Source organism: Camponotus floridanus, unplaced genomic scaffold (genome assembly GCF_003227725.1).
Source record: "Camponotus floridanus strain SB8 unplaced genomic scaffold, Cflo_v7.5 scaffold3, whole genome shotgun sequence".
NCBI lineage: Eukaryota > Metazoa > Arthropoda > Insecta > Hymenoptera > Formicidae > Camponotus > Camponotus floridanus.
This window is the reverse complement of record NW_020229436.1, coordinates 2,706,032-2,732,308: the sequence shown is the minus strand read 5'-3', so window position 1 is coordinate 2,732,308 and position 26,277 is coordinate 2,706,032. Positions and strand designations below refer to the sequence as shown.

Sequence of the window (26,277 nt, the reverse complement as noted above, 5' to 3'; positions counted from 1 at the left end):
GTAGGATTCGCCAGGAACGCCAAAGTCGAAGGTCCCATCGAGAGAATCTCCCTCTATCTACATAGGGGGGGTTCTTCGTCCGCACGGTGTCTTCTTTTATTTCCACATATGCCTCTCTCGATGCGGTTCATTGGACAAAAATGAAACACGATTCTATTCATCTCTTCTCTTTTTCTATTCTTTTTTTTTAACTTTTGATCACGTTGCGACCGGGAGAAAACACATGCGCTAAACTTGAATAAAAATTACCAGCTTGATTTCACGTACTAAATTTTTCATTATTATAATAAATATTTTATTTTAATGCAGTATTTTTGGAGTCTTTTACACAATATAATATGTTCGTAAAAATGAAGTCGCTAATAGTAATTCATACCTTCTTTGTCGATTAAATTTGTAAAGTTTGCTGAGAGGGAAGTTGATTGGTAACTTTCTCACGCCTGAATGGTACCCTTTGAAAAAAAATCTCACGCCAAGTTGTTTTGACCAGCATAGTTATCCGAGTGGCGTTTAAGTTCATTTTTGAAGAATGTTTCTAGTAAAAGTCACGTATCGGTTTCTGAATTAATATATATGTACATTATATTCACACATGCGCACAAAAAAAAACGATACGAAAATATAGATGCTTTCGCACATGTATAAAATAAAAATATAAAATATAAAATAAAAATAAAATTAGCATGTAATTGTAATTCATATTAATTATAATTCCTATTAAATATTTTCAATTGTTAAAAACGCATGCTTGATGAACGAGTAAGTTTTTCTTCTTTGAATACACTTCTTCACGTTCTCAATACGCCATAAAAATTACTTTGTTTGATATTAAAATAATAAATGATAGAAATAAAAAAGAACCTTATACATTTTAATAAAATAATGAATAATGAAAGACTCTCTCAGAGTTTTGTTCGATTCACGGGTGTATGGTTAGAAGAAAGGAGCACGGTTAGATTAAAGAAAGAACCCTCTTCTCCCTCGAAAAGAAGGGTCAAAGAGCGCTACCGTGTCCTCAAATGCGACGGGGAAGAAAGGAAGAAAAAGGAAGAAAGGAAGGAATAGGAAGGAAGCTCTCCCGTCGTCGGTTCGGCGAACGCGCTCCCCGCGCGTGTACTCCTCGCTTGCGCGTGCGAGCCCCAGGACCCTTCCTGAAGTTAATGATTCGGTCATTGCAATGGGTGGCGGTGACGGTGGAGAGTGGTGGAAAGCAAGTGGTGTGGGCCCGGTGTAGAGTAGGAGAAAAGTGCGCCAGGAGGGCGAGAGAGCAAGGAGAGAAGGAGGATCGGTCTGCACAGGAAAGTAAGCCCGATCCCAGTTCGAACGCTTCGGCTCGGTCTTACGGGTTTAGTCTTGTTGCGGATTGTTGCCGTGGCTGAGTGGCTGGTCGGCGGAAATCCAGAGATAGATAACGTCCCACGCAATCACGTTATCAGTTGACTCGAGCGAGCCTGACAGTCTGGCGCCATGCACCGGCCGTGTTTCTAATAAGGACGACGACGACGCGTCGTTTGCGGTGAAACAAAAAGGGCCCTGTTCCTTCAAGGAAAGATCCTTGGCGCTTTTCCATTCATTTGGACAGAGATCCGCGATAGGATTCACGGTCGAGCACGTCGCTCCCGGAAAATCATATTGCGATCCGATGCCGCACGCCGGCAATCCAACGTCAGCTGTAGCCGCGAAGAGAAGGTGGAGGCAGCAACCGATCACCCTCAAAAGTACGTATGGGGATGTAGGATGTAGGGATGAATAAGAGATATCCACGATGACATTAACTGGTCAAGAAAGAATTGGAATGAAAATCCTAATCGCTTTATATACTTTATCGTCTATAATAGTAATTTTAGCATTGATATATTTTTTATACATATTTCACTTACATTATACTGTTGTAGATATATTAAGAAAAGTCTATATATATATGTAGTGGAACATTTAGAGATTAAAATTGTTGTTGATAAACAAAAGAAATACATTGCGCCATAATTAATATTCCTATTTAACTCTCTCGTTAAATGGTTATATGATTTTACTTTATGTTTTGATAAATATTTTTTAAATTTAGATCAGAAATTTTCAATTTTGATGATAGTTAATTTAAACGATAAATTTAATTCAAATAATAAATATTATAATAATTAATATAATAATTTGAGATTAATTTTAATTGCAACCCTTCAACAACCGCAGTCTTGAAAGATAAATAGCTTTTTAAAAGAAAAAATAAAAGCTACCTAAAAATTTTTTATGTATTCTTTCTCTTTCTCTCTCTCTCTCTTTTTTTCTTTCTTTTTCTAATATACATATGAGAGAAAAATTTTTAAAATAATGCATCATGATATGAAATAAGACATTTCGCGTATTCAAGTGAAAAAGCTAAAGTGGATTGACGAGAACCACTTACAGACTCCGGTCTTACCAAAGTACCGTTTAACTCAAAGCTTCCCAGAGTAGCACATTCGAACCCTTGAAGTATTCCCTTATTACTGAAAATCAAAGATTACGATCAAAGTGTCACTAAACACATTTAAAAAAATAATTAAATTATCAAATTAATTTAAAATTTATCAAAGAATCTTTTTCAAACGTTTAAGCAAGATTAAGCAAATATTTATTGTAATTTTGCAAAACTTCAAATTTATTTGGATAAGCATGTAAAAATTGAAAAAAATTTTAAATATAAACATATGTGAATTGTAGGATGTAGAAATATAAGTGATACAATTAGATACAAACCTTTTTCAAAACGAATCTTTTTTTAGAACATTTTAAAATAATGTAAAAATAAAAAGAGAGAAATATCAAACGATTAATTTTTTTAAATTAGTCTCACCTTTACCATGTAGCGTATAATATTTGCAAAGGCAAGGCTAATATCTCGGGGGTATCGAGTAATGTACGCATTCCAAAACACATAGCGTACTTTCTCGCGAAATACATTGAGATAAGCGTAATGAGCGAGAAGAACGTTGAGACAAGAATTATCGGTAAGATTAGAGACGTGGGATAAATCCAGCTGGTATTAAGGAATAAATACATGAGTCATAAATTTCCATTTCAATCGTTTGTACGAGATGCATTAACTAAAATAATAACAATAAAGAAAGAATTATACAGACAGAAAAAAATAAAGATAATTCAATCGAAGAAATCAGCTAAATGTTGTATGTCATTAACAATCACTCGATCACGCTGTTTTTTTACAATGTTGAGATTTTATAAGTATAAATTAATCAGAGAGAACTGTAAGAATTTAATTAGACAACCCTGCTACTCGATATCTTCACATTTTTACTGCTAAATATCAACTTAATTTTCAATTCAAGAGAAGAATGCATTTTGCATAAATAGAATTTAAAATTAGATTTATCATGATATATGAAGTATGCTATGCAGTTCGAGAATTATTTCTCTTTCTCCTATTTAATCATATTTGAATCTTTATTTGTTGTAGAAAAAATTAGTTCTATTAAATTAATCCTGTTTATATTTACGGTGTTACTTTGATTAGAATTAAATAATGAATTTTTGTCTTATCGAGGTTAAATTGATAGCATTATTATACTTTTCCAATGAGAAGTACAGTAATGTTAATAATCAGTGACAGTATATTCACGCGTTAAAATAAAGCACGAGTACCTGAACATACTTTCAAGAAGTCGACGTTAATCGATCGAAGTCAGATCATTAAACGTGCGAATTAATAGTCGACAAAAAATTAAGGGGTCGTCATGTCTCCGTGACGTTCGGTTGTCGCTGGTAACCGGCAACTCTTTCTCGACCACTCTCTCAGGACGAGCATGTCCTTCTCGGTGAGAGAAGGCATTGAAGTCACCGACAAACGTGATTCTCTTTGACGACCGATGTCGTAACACGAATCGATCGTGTATTAATATTTAGTTGATGTATTGTAATTATAAATTTGGAAAATTGAATAAAATTGCTGTAGATATATAACTATGTTATAAATATATAAAGACTTTATAAATATATCAAAAAATTATACATAATTATTATATATAACAAATGCAAGTTTAAATTTTTTTAATACAATATTTCGTTTATAATAGTAGGATAGCATGAATGATGATTTAATAAAAATATAATTAATAAAAAAGATGATTAATTTTCTCGTTTGAATAAAATAATCATTAAAATGTAAAATAATCATTAATAATCATTGTTTAATAATATGAGAAACTCACATTTTCTTCGCGTATCCCTCTTTTCTCATTAGCGATATCCGCGCAAAGAAATCGATTCACAAATCTTATTCCTTACTTGTTTTCTCGTTTATTCATACGGACATGATCGATGACAAGCGTCGCCGGTGTTCGTGCATCTTTCACGTGGTTCTCTTTCGCGTGGTTCTCTTCTGCGTCGTATCATTCCGGTCTCTGCATTTACGTGAACGGCGAAAAAGCGGATGCGATCGCCTTCTACCTTCTTGTCGACAAGCCCCAATCGGAATTCCGAGGAGGCGCGTGGGATCGGCGCAGGTAGCTCATATCTTGCGATCGCAAACGGGCGAACGAGTACGCGACTGTATGAATTGTATACTTTTGCTAAAAGGTAGAAACAATCTCCGGTAGCCGCGAGGATGGCGGATAGCTCGTCCTCCTAGTGCGCTAGGAATAAAAAGAAAACGAATTTAAAATGAGCTAAATGACGCTCAGAGCTAACCCAGCGAGTATACGCTAATGGCATACATATACGTATCGCGCTCCCTCAGGACTACCATCGTGGGAGTAACGCCGATAGCAAACAGACCATGTTGAGAAAGTGCAAAGTATACCAATAAATAAACACTGTGTATAAGTATTGGTAATTAACTAAAAAGCGAAAATTATACGAAGCAATTAAATTTCTGGAATTTATATTTTTACCAAGGAAAGAGAGGGAGGGAAAAAATTTTAAAACAAATTAAAATTGTTAATTTTTTTATAAAATAATTGATAAATCTTGTTATAATATGTCATTATATGTGTTTTTTTATTAAGAATCCTTCTTAACATTTTAAAGCATATTTTTAACATTATCTCCTTTATTTTTATTTATTAATAAATTTCCTAGTTAATCAAAATGATGATAATATCAGCTGTTCATTTGAGAATATATTTAATAAGAAATTTAATAATTTAATATTATAAAGAGAAAGAGAGAGAGAGAGAGAGAGAGAGAGAGAGAGAGAGAGAGAGAGAGAGAGAGAGAGAGAGAGAAGTTTTAACCAATCACATGCATGCATGCATAGATGATGATTTAAATTATAACTCGCGAAATGTGTTTCGATTTTCAAGCTATGTGTTTATGTGCATCATAAGCAAAGAAAAAATACCAATGAACGCTGGGTAGATAATAATATGATGTCTGCGCAGGATGGTGGTTGTGGTGGTTACTGCTACCAGGATGTTTGGCATCATGGACGCGATACGTCGAGGAATACGACTCTATTAGAGTGGCCAGGTGTGATGCTCGATGCGGGGAGAATCATCCCGACGAGGTATGTTATGATGAGGGCACGTGTTGTGCAAATGAGATTATCTCATCTCATTAACATGTGTAATATTGTTATTACTGACAATATTACAGATGTTAATGAGATGAGATAATCTCATTTGCACAACACGTGTTGTATATTGTTTCTTCAAATAACGTTGTTCTTTAATCTCTATAATATATGACTAACAAATTTCAATAGAAAATATTCTTGACACATGGAAAATATTTTCCGGCGTTTTGAATATCCTTGAATCACATTCGTTCTATTTTATGGAAAGCTGTATTTAATAAACAATACAGTAAAATATACAGTAAAACGTTGTCAAAACAGTAATATCTGAAGGAATTAACAGGGTGGAATATTAGCATTGTATCGAATAACCATTATTCCTCCGACAAGCTCGATCATTGTTGGCGTTTATGGCATCGATCTGCCGCGTCGCAATCAGCCGAAATAATCGGTTCGATTAATCAACGCGCTATATTGTACACGCTGTCCGAGTGGAGATCGATTTTAATTTCGATGGCCGATTCAACACTCGATAGCGTCGCTAAATAAACTGGTTTCCTGCAATGCTTTGTCGCCTCCCAAGAGTTGCACAGACGCGCTTGTCGATGATTCATCCGAGGCTTGTCCAGATTTTGCAGGTTCTCGCTCGCGTGTAATTAGTTATGCGAATCCCGAGCGTCTCCGAGTCCGCGCCCACTTGAATCATCGTCACGCTCGACGATTTATGAGGCATACCATGCTATAGATCGTGGGACTTGACTCGAACTTGATGCTAATTCGACGGTCAACAATGATGGCTTGACAATATCTTATTTGGGCCATCTTGAGCCAAGAGAAAGCTTCCGTTGAATGGAAAGCACGATTCCACAGCTATAATTATATAATGAATACAGACTTGTGAATCGAATCCTCTCAATTCCTGCAGCAGCATCTCATGCCTCTGAGACTACTCGTCTGTACATATCATGAGTGAAAATAATTTATTTACTAAGAGCGAGTAGCGAGAGAATAAAATATTTTAACTGGCATCAGTCGAATAATAACAACATGAAAGAATACGAGCAATGATACTCATTGACTTACCAGTAACTCATTGGCAATCTCGCTGCGCATTATTGCTGGTATTTTTTGCCGGCATATATACACACGTCATTACGGCCCCGAAATGATTCCGGAGAGCAGGGTAGACGAGAAATGACGAAGAGATAGCCCCCGAGCTCTGACTAGCGGCCGGCAATAAAGACCCGAAGTAATGGCCTATAAAAGGGTTGCGCGCGCGAGCGGCAACGCACCGAGTCCGGATGTTATACCTATAGAAACGCACTAGAAACGTATCTTCCGACATTATCGAAAACAGGTTCCTATCCCAAAGCACCGACAATCAATCTTCCCAATGGCATTCGACTATACCGCGCGTATTCGCGGCGAGCATCGAGAATTTTGCGAGCGAGATCTTTTGTTTTCCAGACCTGACTTCATTTCTGCCTCCGCAAGCCCGATCGTTCTTGACGAAATTAATTCTTCCGATGTCCACTGCAAATAAATATTGAAGTTAGCGAAATATATTATGATTATGAGAGAGATTGAGTACACAAATGAGGTAATTCGTAAGGCTTGTTACAGAGATGATGGCTTCGTGAAAGTAAATCCGCGAATTATTACCTCTCATTCTTGTGCTGAACCTTTACTCATATCTCGATTCAATCTTGCACGTAATTATTGATCAACGATAGAAATTATATTAGTACCTTCAATTTTCTTGGTGAAAGTAAAGCACAGTCAATTTTAATGTGCCAATTTAATAGAAAAGCAACTATTATTTTCCAATCATTTTCAAAATAAAGTTTGACCTGGGCAGTTCCTGTTATAAGATATTTAATTTTTTTTAACTTATAAAAGCAATTCTATTTTTTGACTCGTATTAGTTTAAATTGGTATGTTTTTACGTCATTTAACATGTGAAGTATAAAGCATTCATCTCTCGTCTCACACACACATTCTAATCGAATACGTTCTATCAAATTAATCACACCGCATTTTTATCTTTGCGCGACCTGTGTTATGTAATCTTCCGCATTCTTTTATTCACTGTTACTATAATTAGCTAACGTAATAGTGGCCGTTGAACTTGGATAGAAAATTAAGAATATTAAGATGAGAATATTAAAATGTACATTCCATGATATGAATCATACAGCATCTTATTGATTATTAATTATAGCTTACTCAACAGCACAAAAAAATGAAAGAACACGAAGGAAAAAAATAATTAGCATATAGCATTTATTAATTAATTTTCTTAGCACAACCGTCAAAGCGGAATTTCTGCTGATAACTTTCTGCACTCATGTTGTGGGAATATTAAAGAAATCTGAGAGAAAGAAAAAAAGGGACAGAGAGAAGAGATGCAACGCTTGCCGTTATTACAATTAACTTCGTTAGCGTGATTGTCATTGCGAAACTTCATTTTGGAAGTAACATTTAATAAGCGGGCATGAATTCCTCGGTATTTCAATGGCGGCGGCGTCCTTTAGCATATTGATAAAAAAAAAGATAAACTCCCGCCGTTATAACAATCGACTTCGTTAGCGCGTTCGTTACATCGCGGAGAACTTCACCAGGAACTCCACGCCGATCAAATGTGAGTCCCACACGCGGCGCCCTTTCGATTGTTAATTATCGGTGTCGTCGCGGAGGAAAGAATAAGCGAGAAGATGCGAAGCGCAAGAGAAGGAAGAAGATGAAGAAGAAGCGAGAAGAAAACGACACTGGCAAAACGCCAATGGGCAATATAATTTTCTTAACGACGACGATCGGCGGCCAGCCAATTCTCGCGATGAACTTCGATCGAAGGCCGCCTCGACCATACCGATCTTAATGAATACTTCAAACCGCGAAGTCTTTAATTGGGGTAGCCTACCGATGCGAGAGAAAGAGAGAGAGAAAGAGAAGAAAGGGGGAAAGAAAAAAAGAAAAAAGAAAATGAAAGAGAGAGAAAGAGAGAAAGAAAGAGAGAGAGAGAGAGAAGGAGAAGGGAGTCGCGGAGGAAGCGGAGAAAGAAGGAGCAACGATCGGCTTGCATGATTTTTCAGTATTGTCGATCGACACTATCGCCGATCTTCGCGGCGGACTACATTAGTCTCCTGCCATACCCTAATCTTCGCGATCACTTCACGACGGCCGCGCGCTTCGATCTTCACGAAGAAGCTCTCGACTGGAACAGATCGGCCCTTGCGCGCCTTCGGCTCGATCGATGTGGAGGGCGTGAGAGGGAGAGAAGAACGAGATCTGGTGAACTTCATTAGCCTTCTTGTATACTTTGATCCGCGCGATCGCCTCGGATATCACTCGGTGATCTCGGCATGCATCGGCGAAGTTAATTCTTCGATCGTGACGACGCTTCATCAGATCGCGCTGCTCGTTCACTTCGGTTTGCTCTTTTTACTCTTTTACGTCCTGGAGGCCATTATCACTCGCGATGCGAGCATTGCGAAACAGTCCATCGTCCACTTACTTCTTTTAATGCGTATCGAAAAAAGCGTAACAGAGAAAATCGCGACGGGATACCTTAATCTTTTCAGGTTGTAGCCTGCATTTAAAATTTAAATTTTGCGTACAAAAATAATTTTGACACTAATATTAATTCTCAACTATCATCTAGGCCCTAGGCTATTCGCACAAATATAAACAGTAGAAATATCTATTTAAAAAATGCTTACAGTAAATAAGCGTTTTAAATAAAAAAATAATAAAGAAGTTAAGAAAAAATTATTTCCTGAATATACAAATATATTTTAGAAAATAGTCTTTGTATATTCAGGTTTTTTACTAATTAACAAATTTAAACTTCTAAAACATTGAGTTAATGAATAATGAAATAAGAATCGGACTTAATAAAATAATATTATTAATTATAATTAACATTGAGTAAAAAATGTATAACTGTTTTATCTTATTGATTTATATACATATGTATATGTAGATGTAAATTACAAATGGGGTAAAATGATATAGCAATCATTGCATAATTATGTACCAATGTAATATTTCGCAACAATGCCTAGTATCTATTAGCAACTTGCATAATAGTGCTCTTTCTTTATTGCTCTTTATTATTTGATATCATAAAATCACATATAGATATTACTTTGCTCTGGAGAATGGAATTCCTGCCAGTGATAAATAGAACCTTTAAATTAACTTTCTTATAGGTGTAGTATTATGTGCATACATAGTGATTTATATATAGAGATCTGTGATAATTCCAAAGTATTTAAATATTTTACTTATAATTGTACATGTCCTGTTACAATAATTTTACTTATTCTGTATTTATAATTTTACAATTTTATAAATTTATAATTTTACATATTATAATTATACTGTTGCTAAAATAATTTACAAAAATGGTTATTAAAATCTTTTAAAGATTTAAATTAAAAATGTATATGCTATAGTATATTGAAAAAATCATAAGAAAATTCTAAAATTCCATTGTGAATATTCTTTTAATTTATGTAGTGCTTAATGTAAGACGACTTGATAAATAAAGTTTAGAAATAATATAACTGTAGTATAATAATACTAATAATGTAATATTTCTGTTTGACTTGCAGCAAATCTCGACTACCAATGAAATGCAGAATAATTAATCGATGTTAAATATGCATTTTCTTTTTCATTGAAAGTATTATTAAGTAGTAATTGAGAGAGAAAGAAACATACTATCTACGTCATAAATACAATATATGCATCACGCATAATTCAATAAAATCAAATTTAAAATATTAGTCTTTTACAAAAATTATATAAGACATGACTTTATAATTAGATTCATCTTAAGGTTTGTCAAATATTATATTTAATATAGTTGATTTGTAAATGACAAGTGATGCATTAAATAGAATACATATGTGTATAAATATATATATTTATAATCTAATTATTATCTAATTTCTTTTAAAGAATTTCCAAGACACAAAGCTTGTCGAAATACTCTTTCGAAAATATTTCATCAAATGTTCTTCTAGTATTTTTCACGTAAAGAATAGAAAAAATAGTGTATCTCTTTGGAATATGAAATCGTGAACATAAGCTCTTGGATAGCGCGATTTCATTTCCCGGATTCTCGAGAGCTGTTCAGGGAGTCTCTTAAGAAGAGAGAGTAGCCTGTAACGCAAGAATATCGCGATATCCTTATGATTTCGCGAACAATGCTACCGACAAGATACGATCCTCGAGAGGATCGGTAAACTTTATTTAGCTGGTCAATGGCCCCGGACGAGTACCATCGTCGATCGACGACGTCGTCGTCGATCCGTTCTACTCTGCTCAGTTCAACTCGGCGTACTCGCTTCCCTCTGTAAAAAGTAGGCCAATAAATAAGTGAACCAGTTTCCCTGACTGTTGCAATGATACATGTCGCAGTCGCGCAACGCGATAACAAATACAAGCTTCCGTTGTTAGGAATGTTTCTTCTGAATCTCCTCTGAGAAGAATTGGCGATTTGCCACCTTGGAAATCACCAGATCCTGCGATAGCTGTGCAGGCCATCCCGATCTCTGAATTTTTAAGATCCCTAGGATCCCTTAGTTTATATTATAATACTAATCATGAGCACGGAACACTTCAGATTAAAAGAAAAAAGAAAGTTTTTCTTTTAATTTTTTAACAATTATGTATTTTATTTTAAATATTTTAAATATTTTAAATTTAAAATTTTTCGTTGCTTTACTTTCTTAATCTTTTCTTTGTATAATATATGATACATACGTTTTTCTTCTTTTTTTCTTCTTTATGCGAAACGCTTATATTACATTAACGCAAAGCCGACAAATTTTATTCCCGCATATTAATTCTTAAATTACGTCTATAACACAAAGATCGTACTATTTACATGTCGCATGTTGCTGACGGTTTTTCAAATAGATTAATACTTGTTTTTCCTCTTTCTTTCTTTCCTCATGCATATTTAATTCAAATATCAGGCGTATAATCCTTAATGTACACTTAATGTATCTCGTAACGATAAATCATGTCACGTCATTGACAATATCGCCCCTTTAATGGATTTAAACAGTACTTGTAGGCTATTTTTCGTTTGAATGTTAATTATGACTTGTAAAGAAATTATTTGTACAATGTTATAAATTTTTCACATGCTATTACAGCGTTTACTCGAGTCTTATTCCTTAGAATTTGTTATTTGGGTCAACAAACGTAATATGTGGTATGCTTATGAGATGTTATATAGAATTAGCTTTATTGGTTGTCTAAAATGACCATCAATAATGTGTTGATTACGAAGTTCGATGGCGTAAGATGCCACGTAATGTCCTCGTCAAATGCGCTCTTTTGCAGCGAGAATAAACGCGTTTCTCTGCATAGAAGAGATTCTTTATGGGCCATCGATAGTAGCGCGTGTCACTCTCTACACGACAGCAGATCATAAAACGTCCGGCATGGATCTGCAATCTGAAATGAAACGTCAAACGTGTATTAGGCTTCGATCGTAAACAACAATTAGCGATTTCTTCTTTTGGCACATTTATTTAGAAGCTGACAAGGTCACGATTTTAAAATTTGATATGATGCACTTACTTTATAACAAGACTTTGAAAATTTGCCCTGAGTCTCGCGCTATTAAGCTTAACGACTTTGCGAACTCCATATTACGCTTGTAATCATGCATCTTACTGCGCCGTCGGCGCTTATCTTATAAGTTGCATTTTTTTCGATCGACTTGGTCGGGTCGGCTCTCTCGCGTCTATATTGTACGAAAATAATGACGGGATAAAAACACGGCAGCGCGCATTAAGTTGAAATATATATGAATAGGCACCTTCGTCCTGACGATCAGAAATACGCCTCGGGGATCGTTTAAAGGACCCGGACTCGCATTTCGCATCAGAACGGAATCGAGGAGCAGTTTCGTAACTATGTAGCGAGGACTGGCTTCCACGAAAATGGCAGGGAAGCTCTCAATCGCGGCAAAACTCGATATCGGCGGCAATTTGTTGTATTTTTATTTTTTTCCGCCAATTGACCGTATCTTTTTCGGTATCGACGGGATAGGATCGAATCGCGAATGGAGCAGATCAAGAGCGCTCCGATTAAGATGGCATGCGGTGAAGTTCGAGCCGACCTTGATAAACCCGCCCGCGGAATGAGCGGTGAAGAAACATCCTTACACGAAACCATTGAGCGAAATGATGGTACAAGTCTGGAAAAGTAAGATTTTTAGACTTGCACGAACTTTCGTGAATAACGATTTTGACGAGATAACATTTTAACACATTTTTTCAAGTATTTTTTAGGCATTTTCGCAGAATCTTAAAATTCGTAATATTTTGTGTTTTAAAAATATTACAACGTTGTAATAAAATTATAATACCAATTTTGTTGGCTGTTTTAAATTTTATAACAGTAATAGATTCACAATTTTTTAATCAATTTTAATTTAAATTTTAATTTAATTTTAATAAATTCTTTTCCTATTAAATCGTCAATATAAAAATGTTGCCAGCTCTCGATTCAGTGCAGATTGTATTTATTAAATTTAAAGCGTAATTATGAGAAAAAAGTAACGATGAGAATTCAGGCAGTAGTTTCTTTCGCGTCGTAAATGTTTTTGCACTGTATCATCAACATTGCGTGCGCATCTCGGTTTACACTTCCGGTGATGAAGATGGCGATGAAAATATCATCACATTGCATGGCACAAAAACTGGACCACTTAGCGTTGGTGCACGTATTCCAAAACAAACGTGTTTAATTAATTAGATAAGCATTGCGCTAATTGGATAAGTGTTTGTCATTAGATTTTGACGATCTTCGGATGTCATAAAAACATACGAGCATATTTAGTGTATATAATTTTGCTCTACAAGAAAATAGGAATATTTTTTGATGAGATACTTTTTTCAACAAATTATCTGAATATTCAATTAGTAATCGAATATTATATAACACATGTTTAATCACCAAGCGATTTTAAAATAAAGTGAGTAAAAGATTACAACTGTATTATATAAAAATATTTGCTTACTTGTGCATTTGTTTATGTAATTAATATTATTTGTTTTCTTGCATATATCCTAACGATGAGAAATCAAAAAATACATTAGAAACAAATGTAAAACAAATGTAAAAAAATTTCATAAATTTTTTCTCGTGTTTTATTATTGTGTTGTAGTGCGTGGAAAATTGCCTGGCGTCGAATTATACGAAACCCGGTTATTGCCCCGAAAGAACGTCCATGACGCCCTTCGAAGCCGCTTGCTTGGATGCCTGCGTCGACGATTCCCGTTGTCCGGATTTGGCGAAGTGTTGCCCCCATGATTGCGGCATCACGTGCATGCATCCCGTTGGTTTGGACAATCGAAACGGTATGACAGCAATCAATGTGCCATGTTTATTTATATTTTACAAGCTAATTTTCAGATTATAAATAAAAATTAAAGTTATAAGAGTTTTAAGAAACAAAGTTTAAAAAACAATTTCAAAAATATAAATGATACAGTGGTGCTATATTATTATTTTTTTTCAAATGGATTTTACTTTAATATATGTAATTTAATAGTTAATTATAAAAATATTAATGAGAAAAATGATAAATTTGATTGACAATAATAATAACGATTTATGTCAATAATTCTGGTTTAAAAAAATTGATCAATGATTTCATAGATAAAATCTTCATAAATCTTAATAGATCGCTTATCGTAAGCCTGTCATGAACTTATTTGAATTATAATAATTAATATTAAATTTAAATTAGATCTGCCAGCTGTGCCGGAGAATTTGCAGATACAGCAGCAGAAGAGAAATCTGGTGCTTTTGACGTGGCGTAACGGCAGGCCGGGAGTGAGCAATATATCTGTCAATGAGAATGATAATGACGCGGTTCGGTATCTAGTGGAAGAGCGTCACCTTGTCGGTCCCAGATACTTGGAGTCCAGGCTAAGTTCCTGGACCGTTTGCCACGTATCGACAAAACCGCATGCGACTCTTCGGAGCCGGTTAAAGACGGGGCACTGGTATCAATTCCGTGTGGCGGCCGTCAATGGAAATGGATCGCGCGGGTATTCGCAACCCTCCAGACCCTTTAAAACGAAAGGTACGTATATTTAAAAATTATAAGAATAAATATTAAATATATATTAAACATATATTATATATTCGCAATTATTTATTATTATCATTGGATGAATTCAAACTGAAAAAGGAGTGGTATTCTTCTACATAATTTAAGTAAGAAAAAAAGTATATTTATAGAAAAAAAGATTTCTTTATATAGAAAACCGATATATAATTTGAAGATATTTTTCAAGAAATGTCAAAAGTATATTTATGTGCATAATATATATTATGCAATAATACTATACAATAATATATATTATACAATACATATACATATACATTATACAGTTATACATATTATAACATTATAGCTAATATTGAGAATATATAATGTGAAGTGTATATATTTATGTAAATTTATATGTATTTATATAATTATATATATTTATAAATTTATGTATTTATGTATTTATATAAAATTAAAAACATTATCAGAAAAAAAGGATCAGATTGAAAATATCGCAAGTTTTTACATTTTAATTTATTAATCATTATCGTTAAATAAAAATATTTATTTTATCTGTTTAAATTAATATCAAGTTTTCGCTTGAAAATACTTCGTTTATTATTCCTACATTGTAATACTTCGTCCATCATTTCTACATTGTAAATTGACAGAAGGGAACAATAATTTAAGAATGTTATGGAAGGCTAGAGCTATTATCGTTGATTGTACGAACTTGTGGAACAACTCGTTTCTCACGCAAGGTCGACACGCTTCGCTGAAGAAAATTTACCTGTGAATACGTTTGTATTTGTTTGTTAACTGGGAATTCTGGTCATTAACCTGCGGCGAAAAGTTCCAGAGTCGTGTTAATCGCATGCGCAAATCGCTATGGTAAGTATTGCTTACGTTGGCCTCTCGCACGCAAATTAAACTTCACTGGCCAACGGTTAACGTGAGAATAAACATTGAAGGATCACGAGTGCGATTGTAAAGATTCGACAAAGAAAAATGACTGTAATGATACCACAAGTTCGAATATTGGTTTAATAATTATAGTTTAATTATTAATTAAGCAGCACAAATATAAATTGAAATATCTATTATTTTGAGCGGGTATCTCTCAAATAGATTGATAATACATTTTCATATAAATTTTCCGTCTGCATCGCAATCATGCCAAACAGGTTCGATCTATAAAAATAAAATGATAATTAGTATGACGAACGCAACATGAATCAACAGAGATCATGCAAAACCGGATTAAGTATTCAAGTTGTTTCAAAATAGCTAAAAAATCACATATCCTGGCGGTTATCATTTCACATCAGCCAAGCCAGGATGTTCCTTTTATTTATTTCACCTATCACTTATTTTTCGAGTCCCTTGATGTACAAAATTTTCTTAATTATGTAAATTATTAAAAAAATATTCTAAATCTATGAATAATACAGTAATGACAGTTTCTATTAAAATATTTTATGTATTTATCGATTTTTTATTGTTTTTTTTTTATAATTATTATATTGTACAAATGAATGAAAAGATTGAGAATGAGATAAAAGAGAAATATAATTTTACGCTATAAAAAGATTGTCAATTTTGAAATTTAATAAATATTAATAATTATTATTTATAAAAGATAATACAAAAAAGCTTTTCTATATTATGCATGGAGGAATAAAAAAGGTTATAAAAAATATGCAATAATGGATAATATTTTAGGGCGGCAAGAAATTACCTTTACTGCGGGCTATAAATTAAATATGCGGTTGTAAATTGTATTATTAATTAATACTATACATTAGAATAATTATCTTAGTGGTGTTTCATTGATCGTAGAACCGCGGAACCCGAAGGAACCACAAAACTTGACTTTGTCTAATGCACGTCTCGTCGGTGGAAAATTACGTATTAATCTGCGATGGGTTAAACCGGCGTCGGATGTACCGATATCATTCTACAAAGTGTTTTGGAGCAGACTCATTCACGGACCAACGAACGACTCCATCCTCGTTTACCACAAGACGATTCTTAAAGTAAGCTTATTAGTGGATTAGAAAAATTTATTTTAATAACTGTTTCATCTTTTTAATAATATTTATGATATTCATATTAAATAATTATTATTTTATTTGTTACTTATTTCTTAATCCCTTTGTAAAAAATTTTCTTTGATTATGTAGATTATTGAAAAAATATTCTAAATTCGTGAATAGCATAATAATAACAGAACAGAACATAACATTCTATCAGAATATTTTATCTTTTGATCAATTTTCATAATTATCATTTTATATGAATGTTCTAAATAGAAAATTTAAGCGGCTATATAAAATCTATAAGATTTGTTTTTTAAAGTGATATAAATTTCACAAAACATGAAATGATTTACAAATGTGATTCACTTTTTTTTTAATTACTTGAAATCGGAAATCTCCATGTTTTTTTAATATAATTAAGATTTCCATATGTCTTTCCAGGACAAAACATGCTATGAACTGAAGAACCTGGAGCTCAAGTGTCAGTACTTTCTGCAAGTGCAGGCAGTGGCGGTTTACGGTGGTCGACGTCTGACGTCGCGCAAGGCATCTAAGGTCTTCAACAGCACAGACTACATGGCATACGGTAAGGTATCAAACTTCTGACATGTCTGTGACGCGATAAGCTCATCAATCCTCCCCTCAGTCTCCCTTCTAAGTCCAGTGTAGTTGGGATAACCAACGAAAGCGGTGACCTTTCATTGAAGCCGACGTCGGGAGACGTTCTCGCAGGTGCGAACGAACCCAGGCCGGCCTCCACGTGCGTCGCATGAACTGTCATTGTGGAGAAGTCAAGGCGCGTTTGGTTTGGCCAACAAGCGGCGATGTCGACGCATATAATGTCACGTGGCAAGAGGAGTCATGTTCGCGCGAGAAAGGCTCGGACCGTCGACGAAAATCTGCTGCTTGGAAAACGGTTCAGGTATCACGATCTCAAGATCCTTTTGTCTTATATTTTTAGGAATAACATTTATTGCAATATTATTTATGCAACATCATTTATTGCAATATCATTTATGCAACATTTATCGCTCTTACTTCAAAAAGCACAAATAAAGTATTAAGATTGATTTCGAATAAATGTATCACTGATATGTAAACAAGATAATATAAATTAATCGAAAAAAAAATAGAAAATTTCAAGTTTTAATTTATCATTACAAATAATTTCAGACGTCGTATTATGATCTACGACAACTTCGAAATGACTGCATGTACAGCGCAACTGTGCGAAACATTTTTAAAAACGGCGAGAACGATGGTCATGGGACCAGTATAGAGTTCTTTGCAACCGGATGTCAGGGCGATCAGAAACGGCAGAAGTATTCGCGGCGAAAGGCAGGACGATGTAAGAAATCATCCAGATCAAGAAGGCAGTTCTCTGGTTTATTTGTGATATAAATTTGCTAGCTGCTTATACAGGACAGATAAACAAACTATAATAATTGTAATATTCATGATATATGAATATCCTAATAATAATCTTTACAGAGATTATGAATATTATTATAGCAACTTAATTTAATTTTTTATTTTAATAAGTAAAAGATTTACATTATTTACAGATTTAAAAATGTATCCAATAATTTAATATTGCAAAAACTTTCCAATGTCAAAATATTCAAAGTAATCCAGTCAAGTAAAGTTCGAAGAGAGGAAACGCGATGCAATATATTGTTCATATGTATGGAGAAAGACATAATAATAGATATCTACTATTAAATTAAAATCATATTTAAAAAATTATAACAAAAATTAGATTAAAAAAATAATGTCTACATCTATTTAGAAAAAAATATCATTATTTATAACAAAAAATGTAAATTTTAAACATAATTTATATCCAGAGTTTTATATCACCGAGAATTGAAGAAAATCTTTTTTCCGTTAATTTTTATTTAAAAGCACATTGAATAATACATTTATCATTTTTATTTTTTAATATGTTTTCAAATAAAATACTTTTATTTTTTGAAACATTATATATAATATTTCAAGAACTTAAAAAATAACTGTAGATATGTAAGTTCTTGATTATGTTATGTACACAAGAGCGGCGTTTATAAATGGTACGAGAAATATTTAAGAGGCATAAAAGACACAAGTTTATCAAGGTGCAAATATAAATATAAATATAAAAATACATGTGTGGTACTGTAAGTCTACTGTGAATAAGATATCTTTTTTACAAAATAAAATTCATCATCATTTTCACGCACTTTAGGTTTTATAAATTAAAATAATATATTTATTCTTTTATCATTTAATTACACACAAACATGATAAAATACATTTCAAATCGATTTATATTTTTATGTAACATAAAGTTTTTTTATAAAACAAATTGTCTTTTACTTAAGATTCATTATCGTATGTGTTTGTGCACAGATTCCAACATCAAGATCAACCATTAATTCAACCAGCAATGGTTAAATAGATTTAACTATTTCTAGATATTTCAATTGTCGTAAAATCGGTTAAACTACATGCTATTTCAATATCGATACTTAATTTGAGTATAACATATTATAAATATCTTATATAAAACAATTTATACCGTGCAATACAACATTTTATACATTTTAAGCTTTTATCATTTATTTAATAGCAAAAGAAATGTGTTTTTTCAGACAATGTGATAAATTTGAGCCACCTCGCGTTATTATTATTAAAAATTTTAATTTTTTTATCACTAACTTCAGCTAAACTGCTACTATTTCTTTTTTATTAAACTAAATCTTTTAACCTTTGCGATATTTAGAATTATAATTTAAATTTATTGATTATTTTTATTTTGTAAAGAGATAACGCTATCTATCTATGCTATCTTTAATGTATTTGCAATATATCTTTTTATTATTTCTTCATTATTTTTAAACATAAAAGAGTAATTGAGTATGCCTGATTTATACTCTAAAATATTAAAAATTTAATAAAATTTTAGAAAATTTTTAATATTAATAGGATATATTACACAAGTGTAACAAGTAACATTATACATATAAATCTTACCGTCATAAATGATGGTAACGAGAGACTAAACTTCTCCATTGTTGCAACTTTACACTTTAGATTGTTACTTAGTATCATTAATAAAAATGTACGTTTTATCGATGATCCATATTGATACCATTTTTCGTGAAATGCCATATCTGTTATTTCCGTGCTCTAAATTCGATATAAAAGATAATACATAGCAAATATAATTATTGAGAGAGAGAGAGAGAGAGAGAGAGAGAGAGAGAGAGAGAGAGAGAGAGAGAGAGAGAGAGAGAGAGAACAATATTTTTTCAATTTTCGAAGAAGGTTTGCATTTTATAAACATTTTATATTTTAAAATATATGTAAATGTAATTTTTATAAATAAAATTTCGATCTCAATAGTTATTACAATTTATTGTAATTGTTATTATTAAATAAGCCCACTGGAAATATGACACGCGATTTAGTAATAATTTGTAAATCTTTAACATATACTAATTGGTATTAAGAAAATGAATATCTAGAATTCTAGAAAAAATAGTACATTACAAATAGCACATTACAACAAAATACTTACTGCGTCCAATAATTGTTGTATTGCAGAACATAGAATGTAAAATTGCAACATTTCACCGAACGCAAACATGATTATCGTAATTCGCTCGAATAAAGTCTTTAATTGTGCCTAGATTTATGAATGAAAAAAAAAGAATATATTACTTTTATATTATTTTTATAGTAAAGTATGCCAAAGTTAAACAATCAAACTTTGCCAATATATTCTATAAATAGGGACAAAAAAAGATATTATATAAACAGTAATTTGAAAAAGTTTCATTATTATGTTACTTAATATCATTAACATAAGTTTAAAAAAATTACGTTTGCTTAATTTTTCATTTCAAAATGCCATCATTCGTTTTTAATATAAGCAAATTAAAGTTGAAAAATTATATGTAAAATTTTATAAATTTTATTTTGTGTGTTTATCTTGGTATATGTCTTTATCTTTGATTCAATAAATATGAAACTAATCTTTTTAATAAGTTCTTATCACAAAATGATTCTATATAATTCACTTGCGCCCTTATAATTTCTCGTAGATAAAATCAAATTACGATCAACACGCAGCTAATATATAGATTAGATTAACAAAATTGTATTTATTTACATAAAAATTTAATACATTAAATGCTAATAATTATAGGAATTATATTTATATGAATAAAATATTTCTAAGATTAATTATATAATATTAACAAATATAGTACTTACTAGAGTAACTAGTATGACACCTAAAAAAGAAAATCGCAAAACGGTACCCATATAAATTATACTAAAATTTAAAGACAAAAATTTTTTCAATATTATTGACAATCTGTAAAAAAATAGAGAAAGATATGATATATTGTGTATATATATATATATATATATATATATATATATATACATATAAAGTATTAAAAGTATAATTTGAGACAAAATTTTGCTTGCAAAAGAAAATAATAGATATAGCGATTTAATTAAGTTTTTTATATTTTATTCACAACTTTTTCAATAAAATTTTTAATAAATTATATAAATATATGATATTTGCGGAGACTTACTTAATTACAATATTATAATGCCGGCATATCGACTTCATTTCTCTCTCTGTCCATAAATCTATCTTCTCAGAACAAAATTTTGTTCGGGAATTTATTTTGTTTTTTTGTGAATTTTCTTTCTGAAATACTTTCTGTAATTTCACCGCGATATATCGGTATTGCACTGTTATCAATAGTACCAAATGCATCATATAAAAATGTGCGGCCGCTTTCTTCATAATAATATACAAGCTAGTGATCACCAGAAACAGAGTTCCTAGTACAAAGATTTTAAAGGAAAATGGTTCTTTGGAGATGATGAATGGCAATCTGTAATCCTCGTAATAGAAGGAATCCTTTTTGATCACTATGAGCGGCAGGCTTATCCACATTGTTATATTTATCATCATGTTTATCCAGTAGAATTTAGACGAAGAGTGTGCTATCTTTAAGGTTGTCATCATGATACACTTCATAGTCTCGTCCTGGGCGCGGAGAATGTCGTTTATCTTCTGGATCAATTGCATAGCAAGATCTTTACATGTATGAATTCGTATAAACATAAAAAATACTTCTATAATGAACACAATAGAAATCATGCCATCAGCTATAACTTTTTCCTTCGACACCATGGTAAATCCCAAAAAGAACAAAGTAATTACGCTTATAGTGATTAGCCATACAATAATACTGTATATTTTACAGCCAATTGAAAATCGTGAATCGGTTGTCATTGGAAACAAATTTCCCGAGATTATGTTCATTCGCACATTTAGAAGATTGACATTTTGGAAATCCATGATTTTGATACTACTTCTTCGAAAATATTCTATCGAATGTGTTATATAAGTTCAGATTAAATTCCTGTACGGAGAATATTCGATATTTTTTATGTTTACTCCTTTATGCCGTTGTACTTAGAACTGACGTAAATGTTCATTTAACTTATACCAAACAAATGAAAGTATATTATTTTAATTAAATGTTTGGAAAAAATTGATTATTCTTTCTCTCAATTAATTAAACGACTTTTCTTTCTGAACTATAATTTTACTTTCTTTTACAGAAAGAGAAAGTTTAACTAGTTACATTTAATGATCGAGTCGTTAATATAAATTGAGATAAATAGTTATTTTTAATATTGTACTAAACATGTTAATTTATGTTCGATTTCTGTACTATTATCGCGCAGTTGTTTTTTTAGAAGAAAATATAATTTTCAAATTATTCTGGATGTAAAAATTATTAAGAGACTGAAAAGAGGCAAGGAGAAAAAGAAAAAAAAGAAAAGAATTATGCATAAATATATTTAGCATTAATGATATTTTCCATTAATCTTTCTTCTTATGTCATTTTAATTCATAAATTATATTATAATAAAATTTGCTTCTTAATTACTTGTGTTAAAATTGATATTCAAATTTGTCAATTATTATTTCTATTAAAAAATAAAAATTTGATTAAAAAATACTGTATTTAAAAAGTCTACAAAATATGTCCTTCGTTATTGCTCACTTCACCCTTAAGAACAGAAGAGCAATCGAATAAGATTGATTTAAAATCTAAAAGTTCATTATAAAATTTCAAAACTGTAAAGAATGATATAAGACTCGAATAATATCGTAATATTCAAAGCTATAAAAAAACGTCTTACCGTCATAAATGAGGGTAAAGATAGATTAAACTTATCGCACATTGAAAGTTTACATCCTAAATTATTGCCTAATATTATCAACATGAATGTACGTTTTACAGATGGTCCAAACTGATACCATTTTTCGTGAAATGCTTCATCCGTCACTTTTCTGCTCTAAATTAAACATAAAAAATAATTTAAGATAATTTAATAATCAAAAGTAATATAATTAATTATCATTTCATTCTATACTGCTTTGCGCAATATATATATTTATAAAAACTTATAATCAAATTAAACATATTGTTTTGATTATTTAACAATAATAATTTTTCAAACTATTTCAAAGTATATTTCAAACTATTTTTCAAAGTTAGAAAATCTAGAGTAAATTTTTTATATCAAAACAAAATGGTATTAATAGTGAGAATTTGAATTTAAAAAAATCATGCATTATATTATGATCAAACTTACCGCATCCATTAATTGCTGGACGCAAAAACACAACATGTAGAATTGAACTATTGAACCACTTGCAAACATAACGATCGAAGAACCTTCCAAGAAATTTGTTGATGATATCTAATGATACATATGTGTTACAACGTACACCGCTCTTATATAGCATAATTTATATTAAAAATATTATATTAAAATATATTAATATTATAACATTGAATAATTAAAAAATGTATATTTATCATTTATATATGCGTATATATATATATATATATATATATGTAAAAAATGTATATGTGTATATGTGTAATGTATATATATATATATATATATATATATATATATATATGTAAAAAATGTATATTTATCGCATTTATATATGCGTATATATATATATATATATATATATATATATATATATAATCTACCTATAATTTATTTAAATGTATATATTAAATGCTATATTATTAATAGGAGTTGTTACTCACTGTACTCAACATAATACCAATGAAACAAAATCGTAAGACACTGTTCACATAAATCATACTAAAGTTTAAAGATAGTAATTTTTTAAGCATAGAAGATAAGCTAAAAAACAAAATTTTCATATGTATAAAATATAATTTTGTATAACTTAAAACGTAAAAAATAGTAAATTAATTTAATAATGAGAGACTTGGCTCAAATAATCAAAAAATCAAAAAGAAAATGGCATAAGAGCCAACGCGTGGTAGTTGGAGCGCAGAGAAGCAACAACACTTCTTTTTTTTCAATATTAATTTATTAAAAACACATTATAATAACAAAAAGCGAAACGTTTTGGATCATCTTTTGATCTTTTGAGTGCCTAGACTAAATTGTGTTGATGACAAAATTATTTAAGAAAGCCGATGGATAGTGAGCTTATTCTTTAACATAAAAAATTCCTATTTTCATTCATTTCCTTCTGTAGCGCTAATGATACACACCGTTGGGTTTATATTGCGGATAGTGACGCGTTGCATTGAACGAGTTTGTTCTCGACGCGTGGGTGACGCTGGGTTGCATTCCGCGTCTAGTAAGCACCCAAAAGATTAAAAGATGATCCGAAACGTTCGCTTTTTGTTATTATAATGTGTTTTTAATAAATTAATATTGAAAAAAGAAAGAAGTGTTGTTGCTTCTCTGCGCTCCAACTACCGCACGTTGGCTCTTATGCCATTTTCTTTTTGATTTTTAGTAAATTAATATTTAATTATTTTTTTAAATTGTTATTTCTTTTTGCGGTTTAAATTGCGTATCGTATTATAAAATTATCTTATAAAATCATAATTTACAATTGTGAAAAAATAATATATTAAAAAATTAGCGCATGTGCTGCAAAAGGAAATGAATGAAAATAGGAATTTTTTATGCTAAAGAATAAGCGCACTATCCATCGGCTTTCTTAAATAATTTTGTCATCAACATAATTTAGTACAATTTTACTGAATAAAAACGGATTCGTTACTTACTGAATAACAGAGCTATGATGTCGACATAGTGCTTCCATTTCTTTTCTTACCCACTGATCCTTAAGCTGATATTCCTGGCATGAGTCGTCGAATTCACTTTGCGGATTTCCATCTCGAAATATTATCGCGAGTTTTGTAGAGATATATCGATACTGCGCCGTTATCAGCAGCACTAAATGTATCATATAAATATCCACCCCGACTTTCTTTAAAAAAATATACACGTTACTCAATAACAAAAGTACGCTTCCTACTAGGAAGACATCGATCGAAAAAGGTTGCTTGGAGAAGATTGCTGGTGTCCTGTAATCCTCGTAAAGAAAGGCAACTTTCTCGGAGATTAATAGAAATGGTAAACAGCACCATATGAAAACAGACAACCAGCCAACTAGCAGATAAAATTTGAGTGGATCTCCCATAGGCTTTAGAGTGGTTGTTACAATATTTTTCATGGTCTCATCCGCAACACATAAAATGTCGTTTAATCTTCGGATCAATTGATTCATCAGCTTTCTGTGTGCTTGAATCCTCATGACCATGAAGAACACCTCTATGGTTACCACGCAAGTAACTGTACCGTCTTTCAAGGCCTTTTCTCGCGGCACAAAAATAATCCCGGGAATTAATACAATTGCTTGGATTATTTCAAGCAGCCATACAAAGATGCTGTACATTTTCCACATTACCGGAAAGCGCGAATCATTTTTTGACAAGGGCAACAAATTACCCGAAATAATATTTATGCGAACGTTTAAAGGATTTATGCTTTGAAAATCCATGTTTTCGAGACAACTCTCTTTTCTCGATGAATATAAAAAAATTCACTTCCTTTAAATATTTGTATTTTCTAAATACAGTTTATTTACTCTATGTTAACTATTATATATTGATCACGTACGTTACAATACATTTAAAATAAAATATGCGAGTATCATATAAACACCGTGTGCCTCGATTCCATTATTACTTTAGCTTCTTCTTATCTAGACTAACGTGCATCGCTTTTCTGTCGTTCTTTGAAATTTGCTTGCAGCTGACAGTAGCTTACAACCATTTATTATTCTTCTGTAAATACTATTGCTCAGTTGTTATTAATACATTGTGTGTGATCATACGAGGAAGACATTCTGTTTCAATAACAATAAAGCACGCAGGTAAAAATTAAAGAACACCTAAATTAATCTCCTCTGTAGATGAGAACCTAGAAAGGTTTCGTATATTATTATAGGTAAATGAAGAATGTGACTATAAATGTATCGATAAAAAATAAATGATAAAATTTATTACAGATTCATTTCATTCTATTTATCGTAGAAAAAAATGCATGCCACTATAAATTTGTCTCTAATTAATAATGCTATGTGAAACGGCGATTATCTTATAGTGCTTCGCCGATCAGTGAAGTCCAAGACAGTGAAATCCACAAATCGTGGAATCTCGTGTTATTTAAAAAAAAAATTAGAATTTGTGGATCCTAAAATTATC

At 31.7% G+C, this 26,277-nt stretch overlaps 2 protein-coding genes across 2 annotated transcripts; one reads left to right on the top strand and one right to left on the bottom strand.

The window, feature by feature from the left end:
* The first annotated feature begins 1,307 nt into the window (after nucleotides 1–1,307).
* Nucleotides 1,308–18,063, top strand: LOC105256825 (anosmin-1). Its single transcript, XM_020029265.2, has 8 exons — nucleotides 1,308–1,718; nucleotides 5,376–5,500; nucleotides 13,704–13,896; nucleotides 14,289–14,627; nucleotides 16,437–16,633; nucleotides 17,078–17,222; nucleotides 17,344–17,558; nucleotides 17,810–18,063. Exons 1-8 carry the CDS (start codon nucleotides 1,643–1,645, stop codon nucleotides 18,035–18,037), a joined length of 1,518 nt encoding a protein of 505 aa, XP_019884824.1. The 5' UTR covers nucleotides 1,308–1,642; the 3' UTR covers nucleotides 18,038–18,063.
* A 4,625-nt stretch (nucleotides 18,064–22,688) lies between these two features.
* LOC105256824 lies at nucleotides 22,689–25,622 on the bottom strand. Its single transcript, XM_025410091.1, has 5 exons — nucleotides 24,793–25,622; nucleotides 23,788–23,887; nucleotides 23,315–23,422; nucleotides 22,859–23,014; nucleotides 22,689–22,766 (listed from the first exon to the last, which is right to left on the bottom strand). Exons 1-5 carry the CDS (start codon nucleotides 25,569–25,571, stop codon nucleotides 22,716–22,718), a joined length of 1,194 nt encoding a protein of 397 aa, XP_025265876.1. The 5' UTR covers nucleotides 25,572–25,622; the 3' UTR covers nucleotides 22,689–22,715.
* Between the last annotated feature and the right edge of the window lie 655 nt (nucleotides 25,623–26,277).

Bases quoted from the DNA above. Each gene is read 5' to 3' on its own strand.
- LOC105256825 (XM_020029265.2), top strand. From the start codon at position 1,643: ATGCCGCACGCCGGCAATCCAACGTCAGCTGTAGCCGCGAAGAGAAGG. The intron at 13,897-14,288 runs GTATGACAGCAA...AATTTAAATTAG, and splicing joins TGGTTTGGACAATCGAAACG to ATCTGCCAGCTGTGCCGGAG. The intron at 16,634-17,077 runs GTAAGCTTATTA...ATGTCTTTCCAG, and splicing joins ACCACAAGACGATTCTTAAA to GACAAAACATGCTATGAACT.
- LOC105256824 (XM_025410091.1), bottom strand. From the start codon at position 25,571: ATGGATTTTCAAAGCATAAATCCTTTAAACGTTCGCATAAATATTATT. The intron at 23,888-24,792 runs GTAAGTAACGAA...TTTGTTTTTTAG, and splicing joins CATCATAGCTCTGTTATTCA to CTTATCTTCTATGCTTAAAA. The intron at 23,015-23,314 runs GTAAGTTTGATC...TGTTTAATTTAG, and splicing joins TCCAGCAATTAATGGATGCG to AGCAGAAAAGTGACGGATGA.